This window comes from Mirounga angustirostris, unplaced genomic scaffold (genome assembly GCF_029215605.1).
Source record: "Mirounga angustirostris isolate CCGP_5_RB_7025 unplaced genomic scaffold, mMirAng1.0.hap1 SCAF_7, whole genome shotgun sequence".
NCBI classification, from domain to species: Eukaryota; Metazoa; Chordata; class Mammalia; order Carnivora; family Phocidae; genus Mirounga; species Mirounga angustirostris.
In genome coordinates this window covers 125837565-125861074 of record NW_026991715.1, presented here as the reverse complement: position 1 = coordinate 125861074, position 23510 = coordinate 125837565, and the positions used below count along the sequence as shown (strand labels likewise).

General features: G+C 37.4%; 1 protein-coding gene across 7 annotated transcripts in view; it reads right to left on the bottom strand.

Annotated features, from left to right (window-relative positions):
- RANBP3L (RAN binding protein 3 like) overlaps positions 1–23510 on the bottom strand; it is a 291046-nt gene that overhangs the window by 244872 nt on the left and 22664 nt on the right. For 3 of the 7 annotated variants that reach the window (XM_045862295.3, XM_064596792.1, XM_064596791.1), the window contains one exon: positions 8543–8689. In XM_045862295.3, coding sequence (XP_045718251.1) covers positions 8543–8642 — 100 coding nt within the window. In that variant the 5' untranslated portion in view covers positions 8643–8689. Of the gene's footprint in view, positions 1–8542; positions 8690–20869; positions 21020–23510 lie in introns of those variants that run through there. The other 4 variants (XM_064596794.1, XM_045862277.3, XM_054504462.2 and 1 more) reach the window with 3 other exon arrangements.

The window sequence follows — 23510 nt, the reverse complement described above, 5'->3', positions numbered from 1 at the left end:
CAGATAAGTAACCAAGGTCCAGCAAAGGATGAAATAGATATGCCTGAATTTTACATTAATGGTATGAAGGAACGTCTTAAGAGAAAAAGAGTGAATATATAAGAAAAACAAAAGAAATGAAATGAATGAAGACAATATGCTAGACAGAGAGGACAAAGACAATTCATCCTAAATATATTTGTGTCCTTGAAGAAAAAAAAACAATAGTGGGGAAAATGTATTCAGAGATGTATAATCATATAAAATTCCCCTCAAATGAAGAAAGATCAGAATCTGTCAACTTGCAAGGGCACACTACATACCAGGTAAAATTGATACATGACATCATGACATAGTTTGGTTCAACTACTAAACTTTAGGAATAAAGGTATGTGTGTACCACATTTCATAATAAACTATGTAAATTAAAAAATAAATAAAGGAAGACTTCTGGACAGGAAAAAATGTCATAAATAAGGGCAAAAATTCAGGATGACCCAAGACTTGTACCTAGAAAATTTAATTCCAGAAGACATTGGAATAATGTGTACCAAGTTCTGAACAGTAAGTCCACAGATATACTCAGACAAGCATAAACAAAGATAGAAATTTTCAACCATGTAAAATCTTAGGCTTCTTTAAAATGCTGAACTCTAGGAAACAAACTGAGGGTTGCTGGATGGGTGGTGGGTGGGGGGATGAGGTAACTGGGTGATGGACACTAAGGAGGGCACTTAATGTAATGAGCACTGGGTGTTATATCTAACTGATGAATCACGAAATTCTACCCCTGAAACTAATAATACACTATATGTTAACTAAGTTGAATTTAAAGAAAGAATTAAAATTTAAAAAATATATCTTCCAAAACCCTACATAATGATGAAATCTAGCCCAGTAAGCAAGGGATCAAAACAGTTCAGAGTTCAGGAATCTGAAATGGTAAAAATCAATGTAAAAAGGATTAGTGATGTGTTCCAAATCTATTTAGAGTGCTCTAAGCAACCAGATAAATGCTTTTTTGTTGTTGTTTCAGATAAAAACATAAATATTGATTGAACAATTAAACGAAAGTCATTAAGGATATACCAGAGCTTAAAACACTACAAACCAACTTGACCTAATATTTATAGAACACTATACCCAACAATTTCAGAATATGTACTCTTCTCAGACCATGTGGAATGTTTATAAAGAAACACCATATACTATGCTATACAATAAATCTCAATAAAATGAAAAGTACTAAGATCATAGAGAGTAATATCTGTGACCATAAGGGAAATAATTAGAAGCCAATAAACAAAGATATATGAAAAATACCCAAATGTTTGGAATTAACAGTACATTTCTAAACCCATGGATAAAAGAATAAATCTCAAAAGAAACTAGAAAATATTTTTAACTGAATGAAAATGAAAAAATAATACCACAGAATTTGTTGAAGATAAAACAGTCTTACAAGATAATTCAAACAATATTGTTTAATTACTTTTTTAAGAAACCTGTAAAGTTGATGAGCAAAGCTTTAACTTTAAGCCAAGAAAAGAACAAATTCAATCCAAAGTATAAGGAAAGAAATATTAAAGTTAAAAGCAGAAATTAGTGATACTGCCAATAGAAAAGTAACAGGGAGAAATCAATAAAAACAAAGTCTGTTTCTTTATTTTTTGTTTGTTTGCTTGTTTGTTTGGGAGAGAGAAGCAGGTGGAAGGGCAGAGAAAGAATCCTAAGCAGGTTCCATGCTCAGGGCAGAGTCCAAGGCGGGACTCAATCTCAACACCCTGAGATTGTGACCCGAGCTGAAATCAAGAGTCAGACACCGCTGACTGAGCCACCCAGGTGGCCCTAAAGTCTGTCTCTTTGAAAGAGTAAAATAGATAAATCTCTAGTTAGAGACATTACAGCCATTAAAAATCTAATAAGGAAATATTACAAACAATTTGGATCCCATAAATTTGACAAAACAGATGAAATGAAAAATTCATTAAAATACACAAATTACTAAAACTTAGGACAAAGGATAGGAATATAAATAAGTGCAGCCACTTTGGAAAATAGTATGGAGGTTCCTCAAAAATTAAAAATAGAACTACCATACAGTCCAGCAATTCCACTTCTGGGTATTTATCTGAAGGAAATAAAAACACCAGCTGGAATAGATGTCTTCACCCCCATGTTTATTGCATCATTTATAACAGCCAAGACATGGAAGCAACCTAAGTGTCCAGCAGTGGATAAATAGATAAATAAAACGTATATATATCATGGAATATTATTCAGCCATAAAAAAGAAGGGAATCTTTTCATTTGTGACAACATGGGTGTATCCTGAGGGTGTTATGCTAAGTGAAATAAGTCATAAGAGAAAAACAAATACTATATGATCTTTATATGTGGAAACAAAACAAAACAAAACAACACTACTCATAGAGAACTGATAGGTGGTTGCCAGAGGCAGAGGGTAGAGGGGTGGACAAAATGGTTGAAGGTGGTCAAAAGCTACAAATTTCCAGTTACAAAATAAATAAGTCCTGAGGATATAATGTACAGCATGATGTCTATAGTTAATAGTATTGTATTGTATATTTGAAATTGGCTATGTTGTACTATAAATTTGAAAGAGTCAATCTTAAAAGTTCTCATCACAAGAGAAAAAATTCATAACTAGACTTATTGTGGTGATCATTCCTCAATATACACAAATATCAAATCATCATGTTGTGCACTTGAAACTAATAAAACACTATACCTCAAATATATCTCAATACTAAGTAAGTAAATACAAAGATAGATATCATACAAAGTATCTCCTCTGACCACAACAGGACGAATTTAGAAGTAAATGAATAACAGAAGGAAAACTGGCAAATTCACAAATTTCTGGAAATTAAAGATCACTCTCTTAAACAACCAGTGGATCAAAGAAGACATCACAAAGGAACTGTAATTCTTAGCATCTCTGTACCCTGAGCATAGCTTCTTTTCATTGTTCTCTTCTCTCAACTTTTTCTTTTTTGTTTCTGATTGAAGGAAATTTCCAATATAGCTGTGCATAAAGACTCTATGAGTTAGAAGATTTTCCTCCTCACAAGGCTGGCCAACCTATGGCCATTGAGGAACATCCTGTCCTATATTTTGTGAAGTAGAAACTGAATAGGATACAATTATTGTTACCCTTGTCAAAGAAAAGTGGTAGATTTTCTAAAGGATTTGAAGAAATAAAATCAGCATTCCAAAACATGCTAATACCTAAGGGGCCCAGCACCATTTGGAAATAAACCAGCTGACATAAGTAAGCTTCCCAGATAACTGAACATCGCCACTGCCAGTACAATTATTACATTTTAGTGAAATAGAGAGATGATCTCAGTGCCTGTGATGTTTGTAGGGTGAGAGGCCCCTTCAATCAGTAGCCTCACACTCCTCCACTTTGCTAAAATTTGGCCTGTCTCTTATAGTCTGTTCCCTCTTTTTCTGTTAGGGTCACCTCTCTCTAGCAGTACCTTACCTCCCTACTCCAATCTACTCCTATTCTACTATAGCATAGAAACCAGATGACCATACTTTGTGAATTGTGTCCCAAAGAAAAGCCTAGTGAAATTCTGGGACATGTTTCTCAGTTGTCCCCCTGCTATTGCTTTGGGGGTGGGGGGGGTCTGATGCTTCTTAAAATCTTTTCTTCCTTGGTATGGCTGCATAGGCAAAACATATTTTTTCATTCACTCATTCAACAAACAATCATTATGTGCCTCAATGCTCCATTTACTATCCCAGCTACTGGACATACAGTAGCATATAGAGTAGACACCAGTCCTTGCATACGTAAAGTTTAAAATCTAGTCAGGCAAAGGGATATTGTGAAGAGAGCTTCAAAAAGCACTGTGAGAGCATGAAAGAGGGGAATTAATCTACACACATAACTCAGAATTCAAATGTCAAAAAGAAAAAAAAACCCTGCATTTCGAAAGGACCACTTTGCAGCCAGGAAACCATAATAGTCCTATTAGAGACATGAGTCAGAGGCTCTTGAGGGAATGAGTTGTTTCTGGCAGCAGCGGCCTGTTCTGGAAGGAGGTCTGGTCCCATACACAGCCTCATTCTCTGGGGCCCTAACAAGAGACCTGCCCCCAACCCCTTCACACCCTTCCCGTCTATCACCTCAGCTGCTATTCAAACAATCTGCACAAGCCATTGAGTTACTGGGGAAGGATGTGAGTAGAGGAGGGCTTGGGATTGGCATCCACAGCTGGCAGGAGAAAGATGCCCTGGCCATGGCTTCTTCTCCAGGGAGTTGTAGGAGTCAGCCTGGGAACCTTGCTTTCGAGAATAAATAACATGGGGAAATGTGGAGCCCTCTCAGAACAGTGTCAAATTTGAAGAGACAGCTAAGAAAGAGAAAGGTGACTATTTCCAGGAGATGGGCATTATGGTCGCTGGTAGAAACATCAAGTTCGCGATTTAGTTTAGGAAAATCTGAACCAGTATTTTCTATTCTTCTTTCTCTACAGTTCTAAATTTCGTGCCAGCAAAGTGAAAAGCCCCCCTCTCCCCACCCTGCACTTCCCCAAACCTCCCAGTTTGTGTTTGCTTGTGAAAAGAATATAAGCAGTTGGCTGGCTGTCTTTAATGACTCTTGACAATAAGCAGGGCAATGGGCTAAATTATTTAAGAGTGAAAAAAAAAAATCTGGAAAAACATTTAACAAGCTAACTGGTGGTTTCTGATGTGTTCCAAAATGAGAGGTATTAAAAAGAAAGGCCTCTCTGCTTCCCATTCAAGCAGGAACTTGAGATATCAAGTCCCAAACCAGGGCCCCTGGAACAGTAAGATGAGGTCACAGCTGACCACATGGGTGGACTTTATCCAAGAAAACTCTTTGAAGGTATCCCTTCTGGTGACTGAACAGATTGTCCTCTGAGGTTGAAGCAAACACAGATAAAAAAACACTTGGGAAAAGCCATTGCACATGGCACAGGGATGATAAAATGCCTGCTGGTTTCAGCTACTGACTGCAGGCTTCATGCCATTTCTCCTCAACTCATTCCTATGCTTACCAGAACCTTCCATTGTGAAGAAAAGTCTGATGTGTATCAAATGGGTCTGCTTATCATGAAAATGAAGACTCCTTCTACTTCATAAGAACCCAGGTGTTGAAAATGTACATATAATCAAAGACTCCCAGCTCTCCATCCATCCAAATAATCTCCCTAAAAGGTCTCATTTACTACCCAATGCTCAGAAGCCTCCCCCACCCACACATCAGATATAATACTTTATAAATAGCCTTGCTGACATGAGCCTTTTCTGGACATAGTGCTCTGTTCACTGGAGGCCAGCTTCACACGCTCCTTCAACACGTATCTTATTGACCTCCACAGACTATCTACTCTGCTGGGTGGACCTGCTCATCCTACTTACATCTCAAGGTGAACTTGAGTGCTGTCTTTTTTAGGCAGCCCTCTCTCCCACAGTTGATAAACATTTTATTTCTACCCCATTTTTCATAGATCTCTTTGCTGCAGGGAGTCCCAAATGACACCAAGTTTGTGGTGTCTGATCTAACAACCTGTAGAAAACTATTTGCTTGAAACCTTCCCTTTGCTCCAAGGTAAAGAGAAAGGGAGGGTATTCTCTACCAAACTTTTCACTCATGGCCAGTCTTCTCACACCTCCTAGAACCTGTGGACCTAAGAGAACATTAAACAATCTAGATCATAGGTGTCAGCAATCTAGCAAATTGCTGATTCTACCACCAAAAGAGGTGGTCTGTGAGTTCCTCCCTCACCTATCTTCCCTGGCCCTGCCTTTGAAAAGTTTCCACAAAATGGTGATAATATGTCCAGCTTTCCTTGTGGGTCTCTTCCATGAGGGCTTCTACCTTTGGTAGTCCCTTTGACCCAACATATACCCACCCCCGTACACTCTTCTACTTCCCAACTTTTGCCCTTGTTCTCCTGGTACTTAGAACACCTTTGCCTTCCTTTCCAATCTGGTAGACATCTCCCCAGCCTTCTCAAGTTGGTTCAAATGTAACTCCTTTCTTCACTTTCCATTTACTGAACTTCTGGACAATATGAATTACTCTCTCTTCCCTTATTCCCAAGGTATATGATTCTTCACTCTATTTTAGAACTTAACAGTTGTATATAGTAAACTATTTATACAGATTTAACTCCCAGCCCCTGGAGGGGAAGAATCGTCTTATTTAATTATTATATCCCCAGTTCCTAACCTTATGCCAATCACATAGATGTTCCATTAACATGTGGGATTAAATGTGAATGCCTGGAGGTCCTTGAAATGGACCCAGGTGCTACACTGTCCCCCACGGGGAGAAGCCCAGCCCAGGGCAATATTCTGCTGTTTCTGATGCTGGCTAGTGACCCCTCCAGCTCTGCCATATCAGCAAACTATTTCTTCTTATCGCAGCTCTGACACTCGCTTCTGGTTACGTTTCCTCTGCAGACCTACAGCCGGCCCACTTCTCCAGCTTTATTTTTGTGAACTCTCTCTGCACAAGCCAAGTGCTTGCCTGCCACCTCTGAGTCTCAGTTTCCTTATCTGATCAACCTGCTTGTAGCACAGCTGCATGGAGGAAAAAAAAAATGTATATGTAAAAAGTGTTTTGAACTCAAATATCAAACGATAATGCAAACAAAAGAAATTCTTAAGTGCATATTTTACAGTAAAGTGTATTTCTAATCGAAAATAGTCATGATACAAAAATAAATCACAGAATATGAATTCAAAGGAGACTGAAATATATCTATGAGTGACTAAATCGATCAAGAAAATTGTGACAATAAAAGTATGATGGAAAAAATACACTGGACTGAAAAGTTACTGAATGTTACCAATTGTCAGAAGAAAAAACAAAAGCTCTTCTCCTTTATTCCATGTTTAGACACCTATTATAATCTCCCCATAGATACCTCAAATCTAGTGTGCTCAAAACTGAACTCAGAATCTCTTTTCCAAACACCCCCAAACTAACTTGTTTCTATTTTTATATTCCTCCTCTTGGCCAGTACCACTACTCTCCATCAGTCTCTCAAGCCTGGGAGACTCATCCTAACTCCTTTCCAGCCCTATTTCATCTGCCCACCCTTCATCTAAGCCAATCCAAGTCCTATGGAGTCTGTCCTAAAATAGTTTGTGTTCTTTCTCTCCTCTTATACAAATTCATTGCCCCTACTTTCGGGCCCTTACAATTTGTTGCCTGCTCTGCTTCAGTTGTGTCCCATTAGATCTTCTGTCTACAATTCATCCTCTATAATGCTACTAGAGAGAGCTTTCAAAGATATTAACCTTATGTGCCACTTAAAAATATTCTGTGGCTCCTCATAATTCAGATTAAAGATGGAATTCCTTAATATGTCATTCAAATTTTTTTATGGTTTAGCCCCTATTTATCTTTCAAATTATACTTCTGTGCTCCTTTACATATCTTCTAATAGAGAAAACCTTCTCAGACTTTCTCAAGGTGAGCTTCCTCCTATATGCACCATAACAGTGTGTGCTCACTTTAATTAGAGCACCTGTCTCTCATTAGGTATCTTCCCTGCCAGACTGTACATTCTTTGCTTGTCACCTAAAATTTTTACATGAAGATATTAAAGTGGAATTCTCATTGCCTCCTCATCCAGGCAGGCAGCCCATGAGTGGAACGTTAAAAAGTAGACGAGAACAGGAATGGGAACGGAGGAATGAAGAAGAGGTTAGTCCTGACTTTGAAGGGAGAAAAGAAGAGAGCCTTGGCCTCTGTTGTTGGATAAAAAAAAGTAAAATACCATACCCAGCATAAGCTTGACCACATGACCGCGGCAAGGATCAAGGAATTTAACCCTTCATATGAGTCATCTTAAAACAAAACAGACAGCAAGACTCCCCATCAGGACCTTTGGGAAAGGCAACTGACCAGACAAGCTTTTGCCTGATGGAAATGGACTAATCCCACAATACGAATGTTTTACTGTGAATTATGTCTTGACCACATGCCAACAGGTGATTGCATTTAAAGAACTACAGCATTTTTTTTGAGTTCTTAAAATGTTCTCATCACTGAAATCTCCAGGGGCAGCTAAACATTTCAAAATCAACACACTGGCCCAAACAGAGTAAGAACAGATCACAAAAACAATAATGCTTGGTAAACTAAACCAGTTAAATTTAGGTCTCCATGTTCCTCTCTCCACACAAACATCCTCATCATTGGTCTCAACATGTAATGAAGCCCAAGTTTATACCATAAAAAATAGAACATAATAAAATTCTACTTCTTTAGGAAAGAGACTTATACAAATAAAATTAGGATTTTATCCACTTAGTCAATGCATTCTCAACCAAACTTTCTGCCCTAAAAGCATCAATATTTATAAAGATCATAATACAAACTATAGTTCTGGCGTTACTGTTGACTCTGCTGCTTGTAGTTTTAGATAGATCTCTTTGTGACTGATATGTCCTTCTTTACCAAAATGGGGTATAAAAGAGGGCTTTTTTAATATTCAAATTAAATAATTGTGCATCCCACTCCTGTATTGTGAAAAAGTATGCCTACCTCTTCCTGGTGTCTCACCTCCCATGCCAAGGGAAAAAAAAATCCAAGGAGTCATTACTGTCTTCATGATGGAAGAAACTGGAAACCATGAGGAGTCCATCCACTGACGGGTGCCAGGATCTGTAGCAGTTGCTGCTGATGGAGTGTCTGTGGAAAGCAGGCGGTTTGATAGTGAAATGCGATACTTGGTTATTGCTGCAACAATGGTGACTTAGAATATCTGTGTTGGCCACCAATCCTCTGAGGAAAGAGACCTTGATACTAATGAACAGCTATGCCATGAGTCTGGCAGGAATTCTGCCAAGGTGGACTACAAAAGAGTAGAAAGATGGGTTAAGGTCAGCAGTACTCACTATACAATAAGGGTACACTTACTAGTTACCTGGCTCATTCTAAATAGTCATACACTGCTCTTTTTCAGAGGTTTGTCCACAGTGCCAAGGAGAATGTCATGTCTATCAGCACTCCTCATCATGCATTTTGCAGACTTGTGCCAATCTGGGAAATGTTTGTGGCTGAACCACCATGAGACACGTACACATTGGAGTATGCATTTAGACACCTTGATAGCAATTTGATGCAGCCATAATACTCAAGTACATAACTGTAGACTCAGCTCATTAAACAGCAGATGGAGCAGTTCAGGGGCTGTTGATTTGGGTGAACTGCATGAGCTACATTCTAGTGATGAAATAGGCTCAGGTTGACACATGAGATATTTTAAGGTTAAGTTTGCCAAGTGTAACCCAAATATTTATATGAGTCTTTTAAAATCTTTTAAAATTTTTATTTTCATAACTTATTGTTCTATTTCAATTATTACATATATTTTTCCTTTATTAGGTAAATTAGGGAATAATATTTGTATTACTGCTTCCATATCTGATATTGGCAAGGCAGTTTGTGTTTTCTGCAGATAATTCAGAAAAAAAAAGTTATTTAAAAACAACCATTTGAAGGCTCTGGAGAGCAATCAAAAGCAGTAGAAACTGGATTGGAGTCCATCTTTGAAAGAGAACTGAATTCAATAAAATTTGTGTTTATATAGGTTTTTGCCTGAGAATACTCCCCAGTCCACACAAGCCTAAAGCCACCACAGCATAAGCCAAAAGTCCCAGTCTTACTGATTTGAGGAATCAGAGTATGGAATTTGAAGAAAGGGTTAATGAATTAAATAAGGGGGTCAATAGAAATTATCCAATATAAAAAGAGCAAAAAAAGATTGAAAGAAGATAAACAAAACTTCAGGGACCTAGAAGACAATGTCAACAAGACTAATGTAATTAAAGTTCCCCAGAAGAAAAGAAAAGAACGAATAAGGAAGAAAAACTATTTGAAGAAATAATAGCCAAAGGTTTCCTAAATTTTTGTGAAAAACAGCATACAGATCCAAAAAGATCAGCAAACCCCCAACAATAAATACAAACACACTAGGTATATCCTAATCAAACAAGTGAAAACCAAAGATAAAAAGAAAATCTTGAAAGCATTTAGAGAAAAGAAACATACTGCTAAAAGAAGAACAATGGTATGGATGATGGTAGACTACTCATCAGAAACAAAGGAGGTAATAATAAGAATCTTACACAGATTCAATAAAAAAACTATGTAATCATCTAGCCACTGCAATAAGGCCAGTAAAAGGGGGCAAAAAGATTAAAAAAGAAGAAATGAAACAATCCCCAATCACAGACATCATAAATGTTAAGCTGGAAGTTGTTAGGAAGCTACAAAACTGTAAAACTAATAAGTGATTTTATCAAAATCACAGGATAAAAAGTCAATATTTAAAAATCTACTGTGTAGGATTTTTTTTTTTATTGAAATGACTATTATTATGTTCTATTACTAGCAGCAAACAATTGAAAAACAAAATTTAAGAAAATTCAATTTACAATTGCATCAAAATCTATAAAATACTTAAGAATACCTTTAGCAAAAATGTGCAAAACCTCTGTACTCAAAAGCATAAAATACACTGAGATAAAAATTAAAGACCTAAATAAATGGAGAGATATGCCATGTTCATGGATTGGAAAACTCAGTATTGTTAAAATGTCAATTCTCGGGCGCCTGGGTGGCTCAGTTGGTTAAGGAACTGCCTTCAGCTCAGGTCATGATCCTGGAGTCCCGGGACCAAGTCCCACATCAGGCTCCCTGCTCAGCAGGGGGTCTGCTTCTCCCTCTGATCCTCTTTCCTCTCATGCTCTCTGTCTCTCATTCTCTCTCTCTCAAATAAATAAATAAATAAATAATCTTTAAAAAAAAAAATGTCAATTCTCCACAAATTGATCTATAGATTCACAGCAATCCCAGTTACAATTCCTGCAGGTATTTTTATAGATACTGACAAGATAATTCTAAATGTATATGGAAAATGAAAAAAAAAACTAGTGTAATCAAAATAATCTTTAAAAAAAAAAAAGCACAAAGTTGGAAGACTTATACTACCTCATTTTAAGACTTACTATAAAGCTACAATAATCAAGACAATATAATAGCATAATGATAAATAATTGTCAATGGGACAACAGAGTCCAGAACTATACTTACACAATTAATTTACTTTCAACATGGACACCAAAGCAATGCAATGAGAACAAAGGAAAGCCTTTTCAATACATGTACTAAAACAATTAGGTATATGTATGAAGGAGAAGTGACCCTTAACTCCTATCTTATCATTCACAAAAATTAATTTGATATAGATCATAGACCTGACAATAAAAACTAAACCTGTAAAGCTTCTAGGAAGATCTAGGAGAGTATCTTCATGACCCTGCATATGAGGTTCTACAGCAGGTAAAAACTAAATTAAGGTGGTTTTTAAAAATTGGAAAGAAAAAAAACACCTTTGAGTATGTGTATTGCAGGAGGGACTTATGTGCTATGAAGGGGCAAGAAGAAACTCACTGGAGTGATAGAAATACTCTTTATCTTGATAAGGATTGTGTTACACATGTATATCCATTTGAAAATCCCATCACATTGTACACTTGAGATTCTACACTTCAATATATGTAATATTTACCTAATAAAATTATAAATGTATATTAAATTCTAGCTAATAAGTTTGCTTTTCACAACATTATGGTTGAGCAATTCTGAAGCTATTTTCTGTATATCCTAGGCATGAACAAATGAGTAATTATATATTATAGATACAGAGAGGAAGAAGACTAGAATGTGTCCTGCAGTGTTGGATGGAATTAGAAGTATCAGCATAAATTTATGGCTCTATACCCATACAGAGAGAGAGAGGAATTCATATATGTACATGCTTGTATATGCATGTGTGTGGATGTACACGCGTGCGTGTATGTGTGTATCAGCACTACCACCGAGAGGGCTTATAAGCGATGACTCAAATGTAACAAGAAGCATACCTAGTTGTCAGATCTTGGTTTATAAATACCACTCTTTACTAAAAAGCCAGGGATACTTGGAAAAAAGGCTGATTCCAGGCTTGAAGCAGTAAGAGTACAGGCTGATCCTGTAATACCTCATGCTGAAAATTAAGAAATGCTTAAAGAATAAGAGATCATACCAAAAGAACAAGGAGCCAGCTAGCTTGGAGGAGCCCCATTGGTCAAATCTAGGATCATTGATAAAATCAACTGTTGTTATTTAAATACAGTGGGTAAAAATTTGATTTGTATGACTTCCAATTAATTCTTACAAAATATATCTATGCCTTCAGGGGAGAGATCTGGCGGACACCGACTTATCCAAATGATCTTAGTCAGTATCACTAATATTGGGACAAATTGACACCATGTGCCTTCAGGTGTGATGCACTGAGAAGGACTTATCATGTTATCCCTGCCAAAAATGCATGGCCTGAAATTAATCATACCCAAACTGAGGGACATTCTACAAAACAGCTAGCTTGTTCTCTGAAAAAATGTCAAGGTTAAGTAAGACAAAGAAAACCTGAGGAACTATTTCAGATTGAAGGATACCAAAGAGACCTGACAACTTCTGCTCTATGTGATAACTGGATTGGATCCTGGACAGGAAGAAAATAGGGACAAAGGACATTCTTGAGACAAGAGATGGACTTTGGATATGAATTATAGCTTATAAGTGTTATACATATGTTACGCTTCCTGAATTCAATATCCTTATTTTCAGAAAAACCACATGAAATGATTTCGTAGTAAAAGGGCATGGTGTCTTAAGCTTACACTCAAATGTGTCAGAAAAAAAGATTTTATGTACATACACACATTGATATGGGAGCAAGAAAGAGAAAAGGGAAATGTTAAAGTCAGTGGCGCAAAATGGAAATGTGAAGGAATACCGGAGCTCCTTGTAATATTCTTGCAACTTTTCTCTAAGTTCGAAATTGCATCCAAATAAAAACCTACGACAAATCATTAAAATTATGTAACTATTTTGAAATATTAAGTGACCAACAAACTAGTGTTCTTTTATTAGAGAACTTGTAAATTATTTTATTAAAAATTATTTTCAAAAATAAAATTCTTTCGGGGTGCCTGGGTGGCTCAGTCAGTTGAGTGGCCGGCTCTTGGTTTTGGCTCAGGTCAGATCTCAGCGTCCTGGAATGGAGCCCCAGGTCAGGCACCATGCTCAGAACGGTTGAGGATTCTCTCTTCCTCTCCCTCTCCCTCTCCCCTTCTCCTCTTCTTTTGTGTGCGCATGCGCGCTCTGTCTCTCAAATAAATGAATATATCTTTTAAGAAAATAAATGAAATTCTTTCTTAAAAAGCTAAAATTAATGTATCTGAGTATATCAGGACAAACTTTAAGTCTTTATGTTAAGTATCTGAACATTAAAAATAATAAAAGTGAAATAATTATCCTTAGTACACATATTTTTAATCAATTTTTAGCTTTATCTGCCTATAAGACCCTGTCACTGGTATTTTTGTGAAGAATTTTTTCAAATATGCAACTATTATTTTTAATTTTCTCATAAATTTGCCTTCAGTGTTATTCATAGTTGAATTTTATGATTAATAAATTTGAAATTCATGACAGCTTCCACTGACCCCTTTCTTCTGACCATATTTTTATCCAAGAAACTCCTCTCTACAGGGGCTGCACACTCTCCAGGCAGCTCTCAGCGAAGTCTGCTAAACAGAGCCTATTCTCAGATTTTAATTTTTAAAATTAAGATCTGTTCATATTTCAACCCACATATTTTTAGAGGTCCTTTTTTTTTTTTTTACCCCAGAGTATCTTCTTCAATGAACATTTTTTATAAGATAAAATTCATTTTAAAAGGTGTTTTCTAATGATTTTTCTAAACAGTTCATCAAACTGAGATATAAAATCACAGGTCTTCTCAATTTCAATCCAATTCAATATACACTTACCAAATCAAAATTCAAATCTTTTCTATTCACACATTGAGCTATTCCACCATTGGAGTTCTCATTAATTAAGGTGTTTTCTGCTTCCCTTGTTTTTGTACAGATAAATATCAATATCACCCTGTTTGCAAGCTTTGATTTTAATAATTAGTTTGCTATAAACTTGAAAAGCTGAAGATCTTGGTTGGTCCCTTATTGAATAATTTGATTAAATATTTCCAGCTGATTTTGGATAAAATGCAAACAAAATTTAGAGAAATTCTTCCCCATGGTTGACATTTAAGTTGATTTTCCAAGTAATTCTTTAAAAACTCAAACATTTATAAGACTCAACTGATGATGCATGACTAAGAGAAAATACATACTGCTAAGCTGAAGTTTCTGTTTTTTAATGTCAGTTTCACTGCACATACAAAATTTTAATTCAGTCCCTCTGTGTATATATAAAAATATTTGTAAAATTTAACCATTGTCAGTTTCTACTTCAATTGGTAAAATATTGAAATTTGTTTGAATGCAATTAGGAGTTGTGTATGCACAAAAATCAATTCCCATTATATTTCTGCTCCACAGATGTCATAATGAGAACACAGTTTTTATCATGGTGCTATGCTCTGCCAAAACATATATTCATAATATCACCACAGCAACAAATAATTTCATCTTCAATGTTAAATTTTTTACTAAATTTATCACAGTATTCCCCATTATATCAGATGTTTTGCCTTCCACAGATAAACTTCTGAAAGCTTTACTTTGATTTCACAAGTTGTCAGATGGAAAAAGAATTGAGTCATTAGCTGGAATTAACTTGACTGATTTCCTATTTGAAGTATCTGATGACCCTGACAAAAAACCGGCATTATTTAACTGTTCATAACACTATTCTATTGCTAAGAGAGCCAACCCTTTAACATTGCTTTATAAATACACAAGAAATCCTGAAATTGAAAATGATTGAAATTAATTTAGAAGAACAGATATTTGATCTAAACGAAAAGCCACATTTCAAAAGAGTGATATGTAAACATACTTTTCTGCAACTGCACATGTTAAATTATTTTCTTTGGACACAATCCTCTTAAAACAACTTCTAACTCTGAAGTAGCTGCTATTGTTTCTTCAGCAGATGTGTGTCTCTGCTTTTCATGTGTTTAATGATGTCATTGAACCCCTGATGTCAACAAACATTTTGTGCAAGTTTTATATTCATCATCAACAAACTTGAGAAATGAACATTCAGGACCTTATTTTTCATGAAATATACTCTTTCAGCCTCTTGGGTTTTGTTTGTTTTGTTGTTACTTTTGGCTTTTAGCTTGTTGCTGCTGAAAGTACTTATTGCAAAATTTTTAAATAGAGTTACCAAGTAACAAATGTCAAAACCATGATAGCAAGAGCGTGTATACTATTTTCTGTATATCTGTCTGTGTCGGGGCTGTTCAGCCTTTACATCCAGCACATATCTTGCATAAACCTAACTTGTAATATCCTGTGTTTCCCGCTGATGGACAATCTCATGGCACATACCTGAGCACACCTGGCTGGTAGACAGTGACCAACAGAGGCAGCCTCTTGTCAAAGAGTAAAAGGAGTTAGCTCATGTGTGAAAGCATTTCCTTTTAACAGCTACCCCCTTGCATGCTATTCTTGAAAAGGAGGGGTTAACTACATTACATCTGGAAAGAGTTGGGAAAAGAGATATGAGTTTTCATTAGTTCTCTTTCAGATTAACCACATGTTAAAGCAAAAACTCTGTTCACTGCACTTGGATCTTACATGTGATCATGGCAGAAGCTAAAAGCAAGGGGGGGGTGGGCAGGGAGGAAGCACAAGGTGGAGAGCTACTCCATTAGCTTTCTATGCTGCATAACAAATTTTCCTCATCCACAAAACAAAAATAATAATAGATCTACTCATGAAGTTGCTGTAAGATATAAAAGAGTTAATACATATAAATATGCCTGGGTCAAGGAGACTGTTTTATCAGAATTAAGTGTTACTATTATAATTACTACTGCTTTCTAGGAAAAAAAAAAAAAAAAAAACACCACCACTATGATTCCTTCAGTAATTCCTTGTTGTTGAAATTGTTAGAAACGAGCGTATTTTCCAGATCCTTCACTGACATGAATGCTCTCTTAGTGTTCTATTTGCCAGTTCCTGTCCCTGTATGGTTGTGTTTCTGCAGATAATATGTCTATTGCTGCAACCACAGCAATTGGCTTTTATGGGCAGCCATGTTATATATTTGTTGGTTCATATTAAACTTAAATCTAAAAATAAAAAGAAAGAAAGAAAGAAAACCCAAGTGTATTTCACACAAACTGTTATTAAGCCATAGTTTCTCCATTTCAAACTCAAACAGCTGGTTTTATGAAGTACATTCAGATTTTCCCGTCTATCCCCATTTTATCTAGTCTTTTTTTTTAAAGATTTTATTTATTTATTTATGTGACAGAGAGAGACAGAGCGAGAGAGGGAACACAAGCAGGCGGAGTGGGAGAGGGAGAAGCAGGCTTCCTGCAGAGCAGGGAGCCCGATGCGATGCGGGGCTCGATCCCTGGGATCGTGACCTGAGCCAAAGTCAGATGCTTAACGACTGAGCCACCCAGGTGCCCCCATTTTATCTAGTCTTGTTAGTTTCAGTCCATAGCTCTATGTCTTTTGAGATCTTTCTGATCGTCTAAATTATTAGCTTTGGATTCTTTGTCATTAAGAATATAGGTTTGGATTCAAATAGTTCTAGGTTTAAATACCAGCTCTACCTTTCATTAATTATGTGGACTTGGGCAATTTCAAACTAAGTCTCCACTTTCTCATCTGTCAAATGGGAATAATAATAAATATTTGGTATCACAGGATCTTGAGATGACTAAATGACACAATAGCTGGTATATCTCTTAATATTTTATTGTAGAAATAAAATATTGCTATAATATGATAGTTATTATAACATTAACATTAAATATGTTATCATTTGTTATAATAATAAAATATTCTTATGGAAAATGATTCACCAGGATAAGAATGATCTCTGTGATATCCCAATAGAGACCTCCCTCTATGTAGGCATATGACTATTTAACAGCTGCAAATTGACCTATCAACAACCAATTTTAAATCCCTACCAATAAAAAATGAGATTACTTTGTTAAGACAGTAAACACAAATTTTGGCTGGTTTTTTATGCTCACCATCTTTATTTTTTTGGTGCATTATTTTTTGCGCCTTATTCCCATTTTATTTTTCAATTCTTTGTGTATGTCCAAATCAGTGTCTCCACCCCAGAAAGTAAGTTACCAGGCAGAAAACATGTCTTCAATTGAGCACCATAAATAAGCATAGAGGAGAGCATCATGGACACATGGGGATTCAGGAAGTATTTGATATGATGATTTTTCTGACAGCAGCAAACATTTACTGAATACCTTCAAAGCACCAGATAATTAATAATGATAGCCAATACTTCACGGTCTTACCATGTGCCAGGCAGGTCCTCAGTGCCCCACATGTAGAAGCCCATCTAATCCCATCCATAGTTGATACTACTATTATCTCATTTTACAAATGAGGAAACTGAGTCCCAGGAACGTTAAGTTCTTGCCCAAGTGGTAGAACTGGATCACAAAACCAGAGAGTATGGCACCACAGTCCATGTTTTTAACCACTAGCTATGCTGCAACTCAGCTTGCACGAGATACTACATGACTCATGCAGTAATCTAACCAGGCATCTCCACGACCCTGGAGGGAACATATTGGGAGAGAAATCTGCTGCCACAGAGAGTGAGCATAGGAGACACATTCTAAGATAACACATCCCAAGTGCAGCAAATGAACCAAATGCTCTTCTGTTCAAAAAAGCTGCCTATTTCAACCCCACACACAGAGTGGGCATTCCACACATGGGGAGGTAACAGTCAGTGCACAGCTTTGTTTGTGATGCCCTCTCCTGTCCTGGTGCCTTGTGAAGGTGCCCTAGGGTATCCTGCATTTTCCCTCTCTCTGAGCTCACTTTCTCTCTCTTCTGTGTTGCTTTCAAAGCACCCTACACCAAAATAAATCTCTCCCCTCTCTATCTCCGTCCGTCTCTGTCTGGGTGGACTTTGGGGGGGGGGGATGGAGGGGTGGTGGGGAGGGTCACATTGGACCTTACACATTATGCCTGAATTCTGAACAAAGCACAGCTCTTCTCAGGGCATTTCTCCCTCACTGCACAGCCCCAAACACCCAACCCAGCTGTCTGTTCACTATTGTCTTGGCAACCCCTGCTTGGTTTATCTTTCCCTTGCCCTACTTTTTTTTTTTTTTTAACCCTTCCATTGTAGCTTTTCCCTTTGGAATACAAGGAGGGACAGAGGTGGAGGAGTGATAACCACTATTCGTCACATTCTCCATGGTGCTAGGTGACCAGCACTTCATGAGCAGCCACCCACCCCCAGATGCCACCCTGCCTAAGTGCCCCTTCCCTACAGGCATTTGGGCCAAGTCAGACTGAGACGCAGTCAGCTGGCCCTGTCCCCCTTTGCCTTTGCTCCATTTTCCTCTCCTGTGAGAGCTTTCACCACTAGCACGCAGCATCAGGCCCTGTTCCAACAACTGCACCTGGACGGTGCCCTTCTGCCAGTGAGCACGACTCCCTGGTGAATGCCAAAATCTTCCTTAAAAAGTCTACTGGGTAAGTCTGTTCCTTAAGATTCCAGTTCACATCCTTCTTATAGAACCACAGTAATGCTCTGGCATGTGCCAAATGCCCCCGTACTCACTACTTCATCTATACTCCTTCAGGGAAAAATACTATTCACACCGTTAGGATGTGTAAACAAAGACTCTAAAAGATTAGTAACCAGAGACAGGAAGAAAGGACCATCTTCTTCAGTGTCTGATATACACCCCAGATCTACATGCATTATCTCCAGGTAAGTGTTCCCGGCTCTGTTTACTGATGCTCACCACTATCAGGCAACTTGTCCTAGACCCTGGAGCTACTTGGCCACTCCAACTCCAAAGCCAGCATTCTTTCCACCAAACCAGAAAGAACAGTTACCCCAGATCTCTCAGGAATAAAATCGCTCCATCCATAGCTGATTTTTATTACTTCCACACTTACTTTCCATACTGATTACTTCCATGGCTGCCTTTTCTCATCACTATTTAGGAGGTAAAGACAATGTCTTGCTCATCTCTATAGTCAACTTTCTTTCTCTCATCTTGGAGTTTCTCAACAATATTTGCCTTATGGAGATGTTTTAAGACAGACAATGGTCTCATATCAGGAAAGCTTTCATTAAAACTCAGAATCAGGTTCATACATAAAGGGAATTAGAGATAGCTTGCCTGTTTTCCTAGGTGATCCACTCCTCATCTGACCCACCCAATCAGCACTATTAAAAACAAAACACGTATCTCCTCTTTTGTCCTTCCATGGGATTCAGTAATAGCGTCTATTATAGGAATTATCACAGTGTGTCAATATAATTTTTTCCTTGTCCTATTTCCCTACTAGAGTGGGAGTTCCTCAAGGACTGGAGACCATGTAATTCACCTCTGTGATGGATGAATGGTAGGAGCTGGATAAATGCTTCCTGAATCAATGAATGAACTGAAGATTGCACGACCTAAATTCTCCACTTGAAATAGGAAGTGGGGTAAGTTGATATTGGATATGAGGTCATCAGAGTCTAGATCTGTAGGATGCCAGCATTTAAAGGAACTTTAGAAGTGAAGCCCAACTCCTCCATTTTACCCAAGAAGCAGCCCAGGAAAATTGAGTGATGCCCAAAGTCACATACTTGGCCAGTGACCTGGATATAGACTTCAGGTCTCCCCAGTTCAGTGAGTCCCAACCCTCTGAGAATTTGAAACAAAAAGGAGGAAAGACAGAAATCTTCCAAAGGACCTTCCTTTCTCCTTCAGCCCAGGCTCCTCTAGAAGCCATTCCCAAGCTGCTGTCCTTTGAGGCTTTATGTGAGGAGTCTGAGCTGAGATGGATGAAGGAAACTACCTCCACTGATGTTCTGTTTCTTTTTCCCCCAACTATTCCTCCCACTTCCAGGGATTTACCTTCACACAAATGGTAGACAGTTGTATATTCAAGGGCCTTTCATCACAAAATTATTGAAATAGCAAAAATTTGACCCCAAATAAATGTCCAAAATAGGGCAACAGTTAAATAAGTCATGATGCCGTTATACAATGACATAATACAGACTCATTGAAAAGTCATACTTTGATAATATAATGAATTCCTGCATGACATGAAAAAGTATTAGCTACCAGTTAATGAGTGCTTACCATAAATCAAGTACTAGCTAAGAGTTTGACATATACTCTCTAATTTAGTCCTGATAGCAATCTCTGAAGGAGGTACAACTGTTATCTCCATTTTACAAATGAGCATACTGAGGTTCACAGAGGTTAAGTAACTCATCCATGCCAACACAACAAGTAAAAGCAGAGCTAGAAATTTTAGAAAAATGATTAGAATGATAGGTTTTAAAGAATGGATGTACAACTTCATGCATCATATTATTTCAACCAACTACTTTATTAAAAGGAAACACCATCTAAGGTAGTTTTCTGAGGATGCTAGTATTTTTCACGTGTTCTACAATGAGAAAATATTTCTCTTACTTGTCTTCTTCATTTATTTTAAGGCACAATAAAAGTTGGGTTTTTTTGTTTTTTGGTTGGTTTTTTTTTTTTGTATTGCTCTCAGGGAAATGGCAATACATAATCAGAATTTGGGGGAGAGAAAAAGAAGGGGGGGCCCTTAAAAAAAGCAAGGGGGAAAGTCAGAGAGTTTGAGCCCCCAAGGGACTTTCCCCCTTGCTGCCTACACCCTGCTCCCACATCCTCCAAGCCCATTCCCCAAGCTCTAGCTCAGGTCCTGCCTTTATCAATGAGAGTCTTCCCAACTCAGGAAGGACCTAGAGGAGGGAGATAGCTGCTGCTTGCCTCATATTACCAACCACCCAAACACCTACCTTAGCCAGTTCATAATTTCCCCAGAAGCACTCTGAATGAGAAATGCTGAAGTCTCCTCTTCTATGCTGCATTTTTAATTGGAGAGTAAGAAACCAGCACCACCTCAGATCTCTTAACTCCAAGAACTCATTCAACCCCTGTACACAGAATTTCACATATTGCACAAGGGGTATGATGGAAGAGGCCAGGAAGGTCAGAGGTAGACACAAGAGTCCCTTGCCTATTTTCTTCACTGGGAAATATGTGTGAAACAACTATTTTGAGACAGTGGGAAACCAGCATCAGAGAACTGTAACCCCCGAGAGAAGGTAAACAAATAAAATGATTCTGATGATGACTTCTATGATATTTTTCTCTGAAGGCATTTACCAGACTCCAGGTCATGGAAGTGGAAAACAAGCAGAGCACAGTGTTCTTACTGAGTGGAAGAGATCTTTTCTGTGAAGTTTATGTAAGATGAGGTGGCTGAAATTTGCAGGGCATTGAAGACAGAGATATAGCTTTAGAACTCTGCACAGGGGTCTCTTTGAGTATTTGACTGAATACTAACTTTGTGCATGCACAGGGTAATACTACATGAGACCAATCAAAGAAAAATAGAAACTTCACTGATTAACAAGATTTTTTTTTTCACTGAAGACCCCACAAAAGGCAGGCCATAGAGTTAGGGCCAGACTAATCCTAGAGTAAAGGTGCTCTATATTTGCCTTAACAAAACCTTAAAAACAAGCCTCAAAATGATGAAGTTGATCCTCAAGTAAATTAATTACATGACAGAACAAATCTATCTGCTCTTCCATTTAAGGAAGATAAAGAGATCCAGACACTTAAATGCACTGTCTAGCATCCAAACAAAAACCACTAAATATTCAGAGAAACAAAGAAATATGACCCATAATTAGGAGAAAAATTAATCATAGAAATATACTCCAAAAATGACAGAAATTATGGAATTAGTGGATGATGGATTTAAAACAACTGTTTAAAATATCACAAATATGCTCAAGGATCTAAAGAAAAGCATAAACATAATGATTAGAAAAACAGAATATACCAGAAAAGAACCTAATGGCACTTCTAGAAATGAAAAATGCAATATCCAAAATGAAAAATTTACTGAATGAGATTAACAGCTGATGAACACTACAGAAGAAAAGGCCAGTAGGGGCCCCTGGGTGGCTCAGTCATTAAGCGTCTGCCTTCAGCTCAGGTTATGATCCCAGGGTCCTGGGATCAAGCCCCTCATCAGGCTCCCTGCTCCCAGGAAACATGCTTCTCCCTCTCCCACTCCCCTGCTTGTGTTCCCTCTCTTGCTGTGTCTCTGTCAAGTAAATAAAGAAATCTTTAAAAAAAAAAAAAAAAGCCCAGTAAACTTTAAAAAAAAAGAGCAATAGAAACTACCTAAAATAAAACACAAGTTAAAGGGGGCTTAAAAAAATTATTAGAGCATCAGTGATACATGGGACAATATCAAGTGGTCTAATATATGTGTAATTGGAGTCCTGGAGTATGGAAGGAATTTTAAAGAAATAATGATCAAGATATTTCCAATTTTGATGGAAAATATAAACTCACAAATCCAAGAAACCCAACAAATCCCAACAGAATAAACAAAAAGAAAACCATGCCAAGGCACATCATAATAAAATTGCCAAAACCCAATGATGAAGAGAAAGATTATAAAAGCAGCAAAAAAAGAGAAAAATGCCCATTATACACAAGAAAATAAAAATTATCAATTATGTCTCATCATGAACAAAGCAAGCTAGAACAAAATGGGCCAACATCTCTGAAGGTTTAAAGAGGGCCTGGGGGCCAAGGGGGAACAAGCCTAGAATTCTATATTAAAAAAAAAAAATCTTCAAAAATGAAGTTGAAGTAAAAATATCTTCTGACAAACAACAAAAGCTGAGAGAATGCATTGCCAGAAAATATGCACTTCAAGAAATGTTTAAAAGTGGGGACGCCTGGGTGACTCAGTTGTTAAGCGTCTGCCTTCGGCTCAGGTCATCAGCCCTGCATCGGGCTCCCTGCTCCGAGGGAAGCCTGCTTCTCCCTCTCCCACTCCCCCCTGCTTATGTTCCCTCTTTCTCTGTGTTTCTCTCTGTCAAATAAATAAAAGAAAGAAAAGAAATGTTTAAAAGTGCTTCAGGCTGAAGGACAATGATATCAGATGGAAATTCAAACTTACACAAAATAATGAATAGTGCAGTAAGTGGTAAATATACAGATAAATATAAAAGACATTTATTTTCACTTGCTAAAGTCTTTAAATGATAATTGACCTTTAAACACACAAACAAAAAAGTACTGTGAGGATTATACCATACAGAGAAGTAAAATCTACCACAATAATAGACCAAAGAAAGGTATGGGGGAAAGGACATATATTACCATAAACTTTTAAAAGTTTATAGGAAGTAGCATAAAATCAACTTCTACCTCACTCTCTTACCCTTACACTTTCTTATTCCATCAAATCCTAATGACCTTAACTTTTGTCCTCATCATGACTTCCAATCCCTATTCTTTATCTGTACTAGCATTATTTCCTTGCTTTCCCACTCAGCAGGACCCTGTGGCCACACCATAGAGTCACAGATGTTACAGTGCCAGGGGTAGAACATTATCCATTGCAAA